The 16,118-nt window shown below is 36.2% G+C and overlaps 1 protein-coding gene across 2 annotated transcripts in view; it reads right to left on the bottom strand.

The window, feature by feature from the left end:
* ACTR3B (actin related protein 3B) overlaps positions 1 to 16,118 on the bottom strand; it is a 136,059-nt gene that overhangs the window by 88,650 nt on the left and 31,291 nt on the right. For both annotated transcript variants that reach the window (XM_007504647.2, XM_056799948.1), the window contains exon 2: positions 7,485 to 7,540. In XM_007504647.2, the coding sequence (XP_007504709.1) occupies positions 7,485 to 7,540 (56 nt within the window). The remainder of the gene's footprint in view (positions 1 to 7,484; positions 7,541 to 16,118) is intronic.

Genomic DNA, 16,118 nt, shown 5'->3' with positions numbered 1-16,118 from the left:
TCCTCTCCCTGGCACCAAACGAAATAGACTACATCAAAGGAGCATAAAAATCACCTTTGGAGGAACAGAAGGACTCCCCAGTACTCCCCAGTACACCACAGAGGGGAAGGTACATGGGGTTTCAACATTTCCACACTATAATAAGAAGGAGGAAAAGTTTGCACAGAAACATGAACTGAGCTGCCCTTCCCCCCCACACCTCCTCCACCAAACCAGAGTGAGCTACCGGAGCACTCACTGGGACAGCGAGTAAGTGGGAAACATCTCTGTCTGGGGGGCGGGGGGCCACTCCAGGGTCCTTGGGATCTAGGGACTGCCAGCAAAAAACCTCTCAGGGCGGTTTCACGGGAGAACCCGGCACTGAGCAAAGGGAGTCCGCAGAGCTGTACTCAGAGCGGTTGCGCTGAGCATCTGGGCGGAGCTAAACTCCAGGAGCGAACCACGCACTGATTATCTGGGCAGAGCTGAACACCTGGGCATTTTGGCTGTGATCAAGGGCCCAGCACTCTAAGAAACCTCGGAGGCTGAGAAGAACTAGTCTGAGGCAACCTAAATTCACAGAAAACCTGCCCATATCACCCAGACCCCAGACCAAAAAGGAAAGGGGAATAAAACCACCAGAGGGATGGCTCACATGGCCCAAAATCAAGCCTCCAGGAAGAAAGGGAAAAAGGTGACTATTGAAAATTTTATGGTGGAAGTACCCAAGGAAAAGAAGAGAATGAGGAGGAAATCAAAAAAAAAAAAAAAATCAGAACATGCCTCCCAAAATGGAAACTATCAACAAGCTCTGGAAGATCTCAAACTGGAACTAATCCAAAAGATGGAAACCTGGAAAGAAAAATGGGATGAAGAGATCAGCAGTCTGACAGATAAGACTGCTCAATTGGAAAAAGAGCTTGAAGCATCCAATAGAAGGGCAGACAAAGCTGAAAAGCAAAACCAGTCCCTAATGACCAGAATTAAGCAACTCAAAGAAAGTGAGATCATAAAACAGCAAGAATCAATAAAGCAAACCCAAAAAATTAATGAATTAGAAAAAAACATAAAATATCTCACTGAGAAGGTCACAAACTTGGAAAACAGAGCTCCCTCTCTGACAACCTCGGAATTATCGGTATCCCAGAAAAACCAGAGATAAACAATAAACTCAATGTTATTCTACAGGAGATTATAGAAGAAAATTGCCCACATGTTCTGGAGCAAGGGGGCAAAATAGAAATAGAATGGGTTCATAGAACACCCTCTATACTAAATCCCCAAAAGACAACCCCCAGGAATGTAATCACCAAATTCAAGAGCTTCCAAGAAAAGGAGAAAATCCTACAAGAAGCCAAGAAGAGGAGCTTCAGATATAAGGGGGCTCCCATAAGGATCACACATGACTTAGCAGCTAACACACTAAGAGACTGCAAAGCATGGAACACGATATTTAGAAAGGCAAGAGACCTAAGTCACCAACCAAGAAACAACTACCCAGCAAAAGTGACTATATACTTCCAGGGGAAAGTATGGGCATTCGACAAAATAGAAGATTTCCAAGCATTTGCTAAGAAAAGACCAGAACTTAATGGAAAAGTTGATATCCAAGCACAGAAAGCAAGAGAAACATAAAAAGGTAAATATGAAAGAAAGGGAAAAGGAGATAAATCTTATCTTTTTCTTTAAGTCAAACTCTCTTCTATAAGGACTACATTTACATCAAATTATATATATATTAATATGTGGGGGAAATGTTTTGTGTAACTCTCAAAAATTGTATGCATCATAAGAGTAGTTAGAAGAAACATGCATAGGGAAAGATTGGGGCATTAAGAAGATTTGGGGAAAGTGGGGGCAAAGAAAGGAAAAGGGGGGGGAACGTCGATAACACTAAGATTTACTTCAAGAAATAGGGGGGGACTTAATAGAATAATCTTTCCCCTATAAAGATACACATGGGAAGGGGAGTGGAAGAACTCTCATATGAGAAGGAGAGGAAGAGAGCGTGAGGTGGTATTACTTAAACCTTACTCTCAGTGAAATCAAATCTGAGAGGGAAGAACATCTAGATCCAGTGGGATCCTGAATTCTATCTTATCCATTAGGGCAAGAAAGAAAGGAAAATTAAGGAGGGGGAAGAGGGAGGGTGTATAAAAAGGGAGGGAAGGAGAGGGGGAGGGGAAGGAAACATAAAAAGGGAGGGGCTAGAAAGGGAAGCATCTCAAGGGAGGGGACTAGGGGGACTGACCTAAAGTAAATCACTGGTTAAAAAGGAGATAGCTAAAGAAGAAAGGTCAGAACTAGGGGAAGATATCAAAATGCCAGCAAATCCACAAATGACAATCATAACTTTGAACGTGAATGTGATGAACTTACCCATAAAACATAGAAAAATAGCAGATTGGATTAGAACCCAAAACCCTACCATTTGTTGGCTTCAAGAAACACATATGAGGTGGGTTGACACTCACAAGGTTAGAATTAAAGGTTGGACTAAGACCTTTTGGGCCTCAACTGATAGAAAGAAGGCAGGTGTTGCAATCATGATATCTGACAAAGCCAAAGCAAAAACAGACCTGATCAAAAGGGATAGGGAAGGTAAATATATTCTGTTAAAAGGGAGTATAGACAAAGAGGAAATATCACTAATCAACATGTATGCACCAAATGGTATAGCATCCAAATTTTTAATAAACTAGGAGAATTGAAGGAGGAAATAGACAGTAAAACCACATTAGTGGAAGACTTGAACCAAACACTATCAAATTTAGATAAATCAAACCAAAAAATAAACAAGAAAGAGGTAAAAGAGGTGAATGAAATCTTAGAAAAATTAGAATTAAAAGACATATGGAGAAAAATAAATAGGTACAAAAAGGAATACACCTTCCTTTCAGCACCACATGGCACATTCACAAAAATAGATCATACACTAGGTCACAGAAACATGGCACTCAAATGCAGAAAAGCAGAAATAATAAATGCAGCCTTTTCAGATCACAAGGCAATAAAAATATTGATCGGTAAAGGTACATGGAGAGCCAAATCAAAAATTAATTGGAAATTAAATAATATGATACTCCAAAATTGGATAGTTAGAGAAGAAATCATAGAAACAATTAATAATTTCGTTGAAGAAAATGACAACGGCGAGACATCCTTTCAAACCTTATGGGATGCAGCCAAGGCAGTACTTAGAGGAAAATTCATATCCCTGAGTGCATATATTAACAAATTAGGGAGGAAAGAGATTAAGGAATTGGAAATGCAAATCAAAAAAAAAAAAAACTTGAGAACGAACAAATTTAAAATCCCCAGAAGAAAACCAAACTAGAGATCCTAAAAATTAAGGAAGAAATTAATAAAATCGAAAGTGACAGAACTACTGAGCTAATAAACAAGACTAGAAGCTGGTACTTTGAAAAAACAGACAAAATAGACAAAGTATTAGTGAATCTAATTTAAAAAAGGAAAGAAGAAAGGCAAATTAACAGCATCAAGGATGAAAAGGGGGATCTCACCTCCAATGAAGAGGAAATTAAGGCAATCATTAAAAATTACTTTGCCCAATTATATGGCAATAAATACACCAACCTAGGTGATATGGATGAATATTTACAAAAATATAAATTGCCTAGACTAACAGAAGAAGAAATAGATTTCTTAAATAATCCCATATCAGAAAAAGAAATCCAACAGGCCATCAAAGAACTTCCTAAGAAAAAATCCCCAGGGCCTGACGGATTCACCAATGAATTCTATCAAACATTCAGAGAGCAGTTAATCCCAATACTATACAAACTATTTGACATAATAAGCAAAGAGGGAGTTCTACCGAACTCCTTTTATGACACAAACATGGTACTAATTCCAAAGCCAGGCAGGCCAAAAACAGAGAAAGAAAATTATAGACCAATCTCCCTAATGAATATAGATGCAAAAATCTTAAATAGGATACTAGCAAAAAGACTCCAGCAAGTGATTAGAAGGGTCATCCACCATGATCAAGTAGGATTTATACCAGGGATGCAGGGCTGGTTCAATATTAGGAAAACTATCCATATAATTGACCACATCAACAAGCAAACCAACAAGAACCACATGATTATCTCAATAGATGCAGAAAAAGCCTTTGATAAAATACAACACCCATTCCTACTAAAAACACTAGAAAGCATAGGAATAGAAGGGTCATTCCTAAAAATAATAAACAGTATATATCTAAAACCATCAACTAATATCATCTGCAATGGGGATAAACTAAATCCATTCCCATTAAGATCAGGAGTGAAACAAGGATGTCCATTATCACCTCTACTATTTGACATTGTATTAGAAACATTAGCAGTAGCAATTAGAGAAGAAAAAGAAATTGAAGGCATTAAAATAGGCAAGGAGGAGACCAAATTATCACTCTTTGCAGATGACATGATGGTCTACTTAAAGAATCCTAGAGATTCAACCAAAAAGCTAATTGAAATAATCAACAACTTTAGCAAAGTTGCAGGATACAAAATAAACCCACATAAGTCATCAGCATTTCTATATAATTCCAACACAGCTCAGCAGCAAGAATTAGAAAGAGAAATCCCATTCAAAATCACCTTAGACAAAATAAAATACTTAGGAATCTATCTCCCGAGACAAACACAGGAACTATATGAACACAACTACAAAACACTCTCCACACAACTAAAACTAGACTTGAACAATTGGAAGAACATTAACTGCTCATGGGTAGGACGAGCCAATATAATAAAAATGACCATCCTACCCAAACTCATCTATCTATTTAGTGCCATACCCATGGAACTTCCAAAAAAGTTTTTTACTGATTTAGAAAAAACCATAACAAAGTTCATTTGGAAGAACAAAAGATCAAGGATATCCAGGGAAATAATGAAAAAAAAATACAAAGGAAGGGGGCCTTGCAGTCCCAGATATCAGACTATATTATAAAGCAGTGGTCATCAAAACAATTTGGTACTGGCTAAGAGACAGAAAGGAGGATCAGTGGAATAGACTGGGGGCAAGCGACCTCAGCAAGACAGTATATGACAAACCCAAAGATCCCAGCTTTTGGGACAAAAATCCACTATTTCATAAAAACTGCTGGGAAAATTGGAAGACAGTGTGGGAGAGACTAGGAATAGATCAACAGTGTGGGAAAGATTAGGTTTAGATCAACACCTCACACCCTACACCAAGATAAATTCAGAATGGGTGAATGACTTGAACATAAAGAAGGAAACTATAAGAAAATTAGGCAAACACAGAATAGTATACATGTCAGACCTTTGAGAAGGGAAAGACTTCAAAACCAAGCAAGAATTAGAGTTACAAAATGCAAAATAAATAATCTGGAATACATCAAATTAAAAAGGTTTTGTACAAACAAAACCAATGTAACCAAAATCAGAAGGGTAGCAACAAATTGGGAAACAATCTTCATAAAAACCTCTGACAAAGGTTTAATTACTCAAATTTACAAAGAACTAAATCAATGGTACAAAAAATCAAGCCATTCTCCAATTGATAAATGGGCAAGGGACATGAACAGGCAGTTCTCAGCCAAAGAAATCAAAACTATTAATAAGCACATGAAAAAGTGCTCTACATCTCTTATAATCAGAGAGATGCAAATCAAAACAACTCTGAGGTATCACCTCACACCTAGCAGATTGGCTAACATGACAGCTATGGAAAGTAATGAATGCTGGAGGGGATGTGGCAAAGTGGGGACACTAATTCATTGCTGGTGGAGTTGTGAATTGATCCAGCCATTCTGGAGGGCAATTTGGAACTATGCCCAAAGTATGATAATAGACTGTCTGCCCTTTGATCCAGCTATAGCACTGCTGGGTTTGTACCCCAAAGAGATAATAAGGAAAAAGACCTGTACAAGAATATTCATAGCTGCACTCTTTGTGGTGGCCAAAAATTGGAAAACAAGGGGATTCCCATCAATTCGGGGAATGGCTGAACAAATTGTGGTATATGTTGGTGATGGAATACTATTGTGCTCAAAGGAACAATAAAGTAGAGGAATTCCATGGAGACTGGAACAACCTCCAGGAAGTGATGCAGAGTGAAAGGAGCAGAACCAGGAAAACATTGTACACAGAGACTGACACACTGTGGTACAATCGAAGGTGATGGACTTCTCCATTAGTGGCAATGCAATGTCCCTGAGCAATCTGCAGGGATCTAAAAAATACTATCCACAAGCAGAGGATAAACTGTGGGAGTAAAAACACTGATGAAAAGCAACTGCTTGACAAAGGGGTTGAGGGGATATGACTGAGGAGAGACTCTAAATGAACACTCTAATGCAAATACCAACAACAGGGAAATGGGTTTGAATCAAGAACACATGTGATAACCAGTGGAATCATGCGTCGGCTATGGGAGAGGGAAAGGTGGTGGGAGAGGGGGCGGGGAGGAAAAGAAAATGATCTTTGTTTCCAGTGTATAATGTTTGGAAATGACCAAATAAAATAATGTTTAAAATTTAAAAAAATAACCTATGAGTCAGATTCTCAAAGAATCATGAAAAATACCCCCTTTCTAGTGTAAGAATTAAATTTTAATGGTTTAACTAAAATATATGAAGGTCGTAAATAATAGTAGTGGTTGCTGATTCAAAGTATTATTGCTCAACGTTGAAATGACCTTTAGTAGCCTTTATTTACAAAAGAGGTGGAAAGAGTGAAAGTAGAGAAACACAAAAGTGTAGAGATGACATTAGCCTATCTAACCAAATATTGCTCCGGTGCTTGACTCAGACAGGACTTGTTGACCTTCAATCAGAATTAAACTCTCCAGAAGACAGGAAGGGAAAGCCAGGTATCCACTCACCAGAGTTCTCTCAAAGAGGCAGGTCAAGACTCAAGGTGAAGGTGACTCCTGAGGCTGACTTTCTTCCTTAAACCAACTTTCTTCCTTAAGCTGACTTCCTTCTTGAAGTCCAACTCCTTGAAGTCAACTTTCTTCTTGGAGTCAATTTCCCTAGCCCCAGAAATTCAGGGCCTTTTATAGTGTCTTCTTGTCCCTTCCCCTTTTCACAAGGGCCAACCACACCTTCCAAATTGCCCAGCATTGCCCAGGGGCAGTGTTTGTGGGAACCACTTCTCACCTTCTGAAGGGGTGAATACTCATCAAAAGAGTTCACAGATTCCTGGCTGACTGAGGTATGAGTTTTCATTTCCTGGCTGATTGAGTTGAAAGAGTATGAATCCTCTAAGTAGTTTGCAAGTTTCTTCACCTAGCTCAAGCTTTTGTTGATTCAAAATAACCCAAAATAGACAAAGAGAATAAAGGATTCCCTTTCATAAGTGTAAACTCAGAATAGACAAAGGGAACAAGAATTCCCTTTTCCCACGAGCAATGTAAATAATATGAAGGAGAATACAGCATCAATTAATTTACTTGAAATTCAATATATTCAAAACATTTTCAGAAAATATAAACTTCATGAACATAAAATATAAGTTTCTACTTACATGATGGTATAATGAACTGGGGTTCGGTGTTACCTGCATAGCCAAGCTTGGTATACCTACAAATATAAAATAATAGAAATATTTTTAGAAAATATTATTTTCATATTTCTATAGCCCTGAAATCCTAAGACTCAACTTACTGCTATGAAAAGGGAAAGAGATCTCATCATGATTTTTAGATATTAAAGCAATTATAAAAACCAGAAGCATTATTCTACTAATTTTATTCTAACTGAAATTTTCTATTCTATTTCACAAACTTTCTTACTTTTTCTATTAAATGATTCTAGAATAGCCTATCCTGTCTATTATGGCAGCAAGATGGCACAGTGGATAAGAGTACCAGGCCTTGAGTCAGCAAGATTAATCTTTTTAATTCAAATCAGGCTTTATATATTTACTGGCTCATTTAATCTTGTCTCAGTTTCCTCATCTGTTAAATAAGCTGGAGAAGGAATGGCGAACCACTTCAGAAAATCTGCCAAGAAATAGGGTCAAAAAGAGTTGTACATGACTGAAAAAGACTAAACAACAAAATCTAGAATGAGTCCTGTTTCCAGAAATGTTTCTTTATTACCTCACTCATTTCAGAATACATTCAAGTTTCTATCCAGAAACTCCATAAAAGAAACCGCAGGAATCTTAACTAAAATGTTAATATTTTATGTCATATTCCATCAACATTTGTTAACCCCCTCAAAAAAATATATATGTGTATATATATATATGTATACATTTATTTTTTAATGGAACCATCTGCCAGATATAAGAAATGGAAGAGGAAAATAATCAAATGGAAAGACTCATCAGCTGTTCTCTTCTTATTATGACCTCTGTAATTCATAGCAACACATAAAAATTCTAGGCAATGATTTCTCAGTCTTTACTAATGTTTGGAACAGATAAAAAATTTGTCACAGCAGCCATATACACAGCAAACTATAACTAAGTTCTTTTTGCAAGTTATTTCAAAATGTGTTCCACTAAATTCTTAAATATGGCAATAGTATAAGCTATTCTATACATATGATTCTTTAGAAAGTAATATAAGCATTCAGAGCCAATATGGCAGATTAGAGACAACATTATAGTTTAGGTCTCCAAATATTCTCCTCCAAACAACTCTAAAATAACATGCCAAATTGAATTCTGGAGCAGCATAGCCAACAAAAGGTCATAGTGAAACATTTTTCCATTCAAAGACAAATTAATAGATAAGTAGGAGAGGTCTGTGACACCAATATAGGAGGCCAGCCTAGAGTTCACAAGTTGGCCTGTAGTAGGCTTTGAAAGTAGTTCTTCAGTCCAGAGATAGTAAGGGGATGGACCAAAGGGCCAGAAAGGAATTACAAGAAACCTTGAGCAGACACTGGGCACGTAACTGGCAATGTTTGGCAACTCCACCACACTTGTGCAATTATGAATTGTGCTCCAGGTCAGAGAGGAGCACTTATAGTTAGACACAAGAAGAACATTAGCATTTGTGGCTGCAGGGTAACAGGGACTCTTCCTGAGTAAAGATCACAACACAAACCAGAAGAGCAATGATCACACCTCTCCCAAGAAAATACCACCTGGAAAGCACTGAAAATTTGCAGATTCCCAGAACTGGCTCTGAAAAGAGCAACACAAAAAAAGCCCAAAACTTGGTACAGGGCCTTGCCACCCCCCCAGGAGAGCAAAGCCTAACTTTAATATAAAGCTCAAAGTCAAGAGATAGGTTGGAAAAATTAGCAGACAAACAAAAAAGAAAAAAACAGCTTGACTATCAAAAAAAGGTTCAAAGGTTAAAACACAAAATCAAAAAAAGATACTGTGAAAACAGCTCTGAGCAAAGCATTTAAGAAATGCAAATTGTGCACAGACACAACAGAATTCCTGGAAAATGTTCCAAAAAAAAAAGGAAAAACTGATAGATGACAGAGTGGGGAAAGAAATGAGAATGATACAGGAAAATCAGGAAAAGAAAATTAAAAGTTTGGAAAAAGAGGCACAAAAAAAAAACTTAAAAAATAGAACAGGCCAAATGGTAAACAAGGCACAGAAATCTACTGAAGAGAAGAACTTCTTGAAAAGCACAATTGGTCTAATAAAAAAAGATATGCAAAAAAAATCATTAAACAAGAACTCCTTAAAAAGTAGAATAGGAGACATGGAAAAAGATGTATAAAATTTCTGAACTGAACTGAACTGAAAAAAGAACTTCCTAAAAAGAAAAACTGGGTAAATGGGAAAGGAAGTACAAAAAAGCTCACTGAAAATATAACTCCTTAAAAATTAGAATTGGACAAGTGGAAGCTAATAATTCCATGAGATATTTAAAAAAATAAAAACAAAAGAATGAAAAAATATAAAAAATGTGAACTATCTCATTGTAAAAAATAACTAACCTGGAAAATAATTCAGAGAGATCACATAAGAATTATTGAACTACCTGAAAGTCACAATAAAAAAAAGAGCCTTAAAATCAGCTTTCAAGAAAATCTCAAGGAAAACTAGCCAGATTTTCTAGACACAGAGGACAAAATAGAAACAAAAAGAATCCTCTGATCACCTCCTGAAAGAAATCTCAAAATGAAAACTTCCAGGAATATTGTAGCCAACTTCCAGAGCTTTTGGATCAAGCAGAAAATATTGCAAACTTCCAAAAAGAAATCATTAAAATAGTATATAGCCACAGTCAGGATAACGTGAGATTTCATAGTTTCTACATTAAAGGATCAGAGCACTTGAAATATATTCACAAAAATCATCACCATTTATGCATATTACTAACAAAAAACTAGAGAAAGAGTCAGAGAGATTCCATTTGAAATAACTACACAGAATTGCTCCAACCATTCTGGAGGGCAATTTGGAACTATGCACAAAGGGCTTTAAAAGACTCCTTACCCTTTCACCCAGCCATACCACTGCTGGGTTTGTATGCCAAAGAGATAATAAGGGGAAAGACTTCTACAAAAATATTTATAGCTGTGCTCTTTGTGGTGGCAAAAAAACTGAAAATGAGGTGGTGTCCATCAATTGGGGAATGGCTGAACAAATTGTGGTATCTAATGGTGATGGAATATTATTTTGCTGAAAGGAATAATGAACTGGAGGAATTTGGTGTGAACTGGAAAGACCTCCAAGAATTGATGCAGAGCAAAAGGAGCAGAACCAGGAGAACATTATACAGAAACTGATACATTATGGCACAATCAAATGTAATAGACTTTTCTACTAGCAGCAATGCAGTGACCCAGGACAATGCAGAGGAACATATGAGAAAAAATGCTATCCACATCCAGAGAAAGAATTGTGGGAAAAGAAAAACAGATGAAAAGCATATGATTGATCATGTAGTTTGATAGGGATATGATTAGGGTTTTGATGTTAAAAGATCACTCTACTACAAATATGAAACACATGGAAATAAGTTTTGAACAATGATACATTTATAACCCAATGGAATTCCTTGTTAACTCCAGGAGGGGGGAGAAGGGGAAGAGGAATCATGAATCATGTAACTATGGGGAAATATTCTACACTTTTAAAAATAAAAATAAAATAAAATAACTACAGGGTGTATACAATACTTAGGAGTCTACCTACGAAGACATAGGAACTATATGAATACAACTATAAAACACTCTTCTAAAATAAAGGTAGAGGCAGCTAGATGGCTCAGTTGATTGAGAGCCAGGCCTATAGATGGAAGTTTCTGGATTCAAATCTGACCTCAGACACTCCCTGTGTGACCCCAAGCCAGCCGCTTAACCCCACTGCCTATCCCATACCACTATTCTGCCTTGGAACCACAAGATAGTATTGATTCTATTAATGGAAGAGAAGGGAAAGGAAGAGGAGAGAGAGAGAAAAAGAGCTCAGCCATTATAATAAATATAGAAGTAGCACCTAAATTAATTTCCCTATTCAGTGTCATCTCAAACTACTAAAATATTATTTTGCAGAACTTGGACAGAAAAAAAATTAACTCAAAGAACAAAAGTTCAAGAATCTCAAAGGAAATAATAAAAAAAGTGATAGGGGAGTCTCATAGTACCAGATCTCAAACTATACAATAAAACATTACATTACATTTTGATTCTATCATCAGAATCCCATGTATGTTTAAAGAAGCAAAAATGGCACTCAAGAAAACAAAGCAGAAATGTACTTGTTATTTCAGTGCTTGAGGCATCACACTTTTGAAAGCTCTGAAGGACCAATTTTCAAGATATCTTAAAAAGGGGAAGATATCCAAAGAATGGAAAAATTCTACTGTTGCCAAAAAGAGGTGACAAAATGATCATAAATAACTAATGAGTCTATAAGGCTACTTTGCCACATAAATAAACTTTTTTGAGAATCATCTTCATATCTACAATCTTCACTTTGAGGGCATCCTTGGCTATTATATAAGAATATTCTAAAGGAATAGGCAGACTTTCACAAGTGATACTACATAATAGGCCATCATCTATCCCATAACTTGCACATAACAGAATGAAAGATACTGATAAGACTCTCTCATGCTTAGTTTTTTATCTATAAATATGTAACTGAGTAGAGCAATATATATTTTTATGCTTTTTATAAGAAAACTGAAGGCTGAGAGGATAAGTAATTTGCCCAGACACACAGCTAATACATGAGTCAGTATTTAAATACAGTTCTTATTGACTCTAAGGTCTAGCTGCCCCATTTAGCTATATTTTATATGACATTTTTATGACAGATATTACATCACTTCCAAATACCACATTTGTTGGGTTATTCTCCAACTAATGGGCACCCATTCTCCAACTAATGGACACCCATTCTGTTTCCAATTTTTTGTTTCAACAAAAAATTATGCTATGTTTTGTGCATATATAAGACCCTTTTCTCTCTCTCATTTCCTAGTATAAGGGTTAAATGGTAGTTTGACAAAAGTGAGGAAAGCAGCTTAATAAAACACTTGTTTAATTTGAGAAGTAGTACAAATAGAAAATAGAAAATAGGAAAGAAAGATTATTATTATAATACCCTATGGTTATACCTAATTTCTTAATACTATCTAAAATTTCTAAAAAACCTACTCTGTCTTCAAAGACAGGTGCTTCTTGCCTGGCCAGACCAGGCCTATCTAACCTACACTATCTAAAATTGATTCACTAACTACCTATCTTCCTAATTAAACATACATTCATCACTCACTAACTCCTTAAATAAGGTTTTATCAGGGGCAGCTGGGTGGCTCAGTGGATTGAGAGCCAGGCCTAGAGATGGGAGGTCCTAGGTTCAAATCTGACCTCAGACACTGCCCAGCTGTGTGACCCTGGGCAAGTCACTTGACCCCCATTGCCTACCCTTACCACTCTTCTGCCTTGGAGCCAATACACAGTATTGACTCCAAGATGGAAGGTAAGGGTTTTAAATTAAAAAAATAATAATAATAATAAAAATAAGGTTTTATCCTCCAACTGTCAGTAGCAAAACATTCAATAGCAGAGACAGAACTCCTGCTCTTTAAAAATCCAAAGGCAAAAGTCCAACTGCCAACTGATTCCTTCCTTATATATCTCTCGTCGTCTCCCTGGAAACAGAATCTTCAACTCTGGCACACAGATTCCTGTCAGCTCTGCTCCACCTAGAAATCCCCCTCTTCTGCCTCTTAAAGAGATAGAGGGAGAGATTAAGAATATCCCTTTAACACTAGAAATATTTGTTTTCAATGGAAAAATTAGATTTTTAGTAAAACTAACACTTCTATCTGTATCCTCAGCCTTTTTTTCTTTGGTATCACATGCCCCTCTGGCAATTTGGTTAACTTATAGACTCCTCAAAATTATGTTTATTGCCTACAATTGAAGGAAATGCTAAATTCTAACTGGAAGTTAGTGAAAATAACAATGTAACTTTTTCCCTTCCAAATTCACATGACCCTCAAATTAATAACCATTGTTCTAGGACTGTTTAATATCTTCAATACTTTTTCAATATCACTCCTCTCGTGACTTCTTTCCCTCAACCAATTAAATATTCTGATTTCCCCTAAAAAAAAAATTCCTTTGATCTTCTCTAGAGCCAGTGTTTATCCTGCATTGCCAAAACTCTAGCAGTAGCTATTTCCCCAATTCCACTCCCTCTTCATTCACTTCCCAATGAGCCTTAGATGTTATAGCTTTCATCCCTAAGTACTCTACTAAAATTACTATCTCCAAGGTAATTAAGTACTTCCTTATTGCTAAATCTGATGGCATTTTTCTGTACTTCAGTAACGTGACTGTGCTCTGTTATTTTTGCTAATATTCTTTTCTCTCTTGGCTATTGTGGCAATGCACTGTTTTCACACCCTTTACCACCATTCCTTCTTTCTGTCAAGTTAATTCTTCATCAACCTCCCACTCTTTAAATATTTCACTCAAATGACTGTCTTGGACCCTCTTTTTTTCCTGTATATATAAAAACTCCTTCACAGTGATCTCTTCCTTATGGTTTCAATTAATAAATGGAGTTGTCACTACAAAATGTGTACCACCACTTCCAAACACAGTCCAGAAATCAAGTTTCATATTTCCAACTGTCTGCTAGGCATATCTACCTGTATGCCATGCTGGCACCTCAAATTTAATACCTCAATATTGAAGGCAGTTATCTTCTGAAAGAAAAAAACAGCCTCTTCCCCCTCACTTCTCTATTTCTGTGGATGTCATAAATTTATATTTTAAACTCCTCTTTTCTTAATCACCTCACTACATCAAACCCATTGCAAAGTCCATAGATTTTATAGTGAAATGGGAATATCTCATTCTAAAACTTTTTAATTAGTATAGGAAAAGCTCTGGCATTTTTATATATGTATTTCATTTCTAAATTATCATCAATTGTAAATATATTCTTCTTTCCTTTTTCACTCCAAAAATTCAACCTTTGTGATAAATTTAAAAAAAAAAGAAAGAAAAAAAGGATGAGGGATGTAATACATCAAAACTAAACAATAAATCAATTGAATCTAACCATATAGCTGATATCCTACACCAGCAAAGAAAAGCGGGAGAGCAAGCTTAGACATTATAATTTCACAGTATTCTATTTTAGTTTGTTGTTCTTTGTACTATATTTACATTGTTGCAGTCATTGCATATAGTGTTGTCTTGATTATGCTTTTTCCCCTTTATATGTCAATTCATATATTTTCTCATGCTTCTCTGAATTCTTCATATTCTTTTTAGTTTTTACTGCACAGTTATATTCCATTATATAATCCATGTTACCTATATATTACATTTTTACCCACAATATATTCCAATTTGTTGAGCCACTCTCCCAATCAGTTGGCATTTACTTCATTTCCAGTTCTTTGCTACTACACAAAAGGGTTACTATGAATGTGTTGGTATACATGGACCATTTCTTTCTGTTTCTTACCTCTTCCTGGGGCATATCACTAGCAACAGTGAGATCTTTGAGGCAAAAACACAGACATTTAAATTGCTATTGAAACATAATTCCACATTATTTTTTGGAATGATCAGACTAATTCAGAGTTGCAGCAACAGTATAAGTTTGCCAGTCTTTTCATATGCCCACCAATTCCAATGATTTCCATCTTTTATCATGATTGCTTATATGCGAGATATGAGGCAAACCTCAAAGGCATTTTGACTTGCATTTGCCTTGTGATTAGTGATTAGGAAAAATCTTTCATATAGTCATTAATAAGTTTTAAATGTCCTTTGGAAAAGTATGTTCATGTTCTTTATTTACTTCTCCATTGAGAAATACTTCCTGCTCTTGTATGTTAATTCCCTTGGATTGATTGCTTGTATCTGAGATCTTAATCATCAACATTTGATGCTTTTGTTGTTTTTTTTAGTTAATAACTTCTCTTCTATCTTAGTTACCTTGATTACAAAAGCCTTTCAATTTCATGTAGTGAAAATTATATTTCTTTCCCTTTATGATTGCCCTTATTCTTTATTTGGTTAAAAAAAAAACTCTCCCTTATAGAGCAGCTAAGTGACTCAGTATATAGCAAGCCAGGCCTAGAGATAGGAGGTCCTGGGTTCAAATCTAGTCCAAGACACTTCCTAGCTGTGTGACCCTAGGCAAGTAACTTAATCCCAATTGCCCAGCCCTTATGATTATTCTGGTTATAATATTGATTGATGGAATATTTGGTCTTTAAAATTGATTATAAGACAAAAGGTATGGGTTTTTAATTTTTAAAAGTCCCTATATATAGTTGTAAAATGTACCTAATTTGGTTCCCTTCTAATTTATAGAGTTGAATAGACTATTCAAATTGTATAGCTATGTTGAGCTCATGTTGCTATATGACATAAGTTATTATTCAAAACCTAATCTCTGCTAGTTGCCAGGTTTCCCATCAGCTTTGTCCATCACAGGGTTCTTTCCTAAGTACTTTGTATCCTCAGGTTTATTAATGGTGGACTATTGAGTTCTACTATTTAAAGCCTTCTTTATCTAGTCTATTCTACCATCTGTTGTTCAGTCATTTCAGTTGAGTCCCACTCTCTGTAACCCCCATGGATCTCTTCCAGTGGAGCTTTCTAGGCAGAGATACTGGAGTGATTGGCAATTTCCTTCTCCAGCAGGAAACAGATTAAATGACTTGCCCAAGGTCACAAAGATAGGACATTTCTG

Source organism: Monodelphis domestica, chromosome 5, assembly GCF_027887165.1.
Source record: "Monodelphis domestica isolate mMonDom1 chromosome 5, mMonDom1.pri, whole genome shotgun sequence".
NCBI lineage: Eukaryota > Metazoa > Chordata > Mammalia > Didelphimorphia > Didelphidae > Monodelphis > Monodelphis domestica.
Note: the sequence above shows the minus strand (reverse complement) of the source record. Positions and strands in the feature narration are given on the sequence as shown.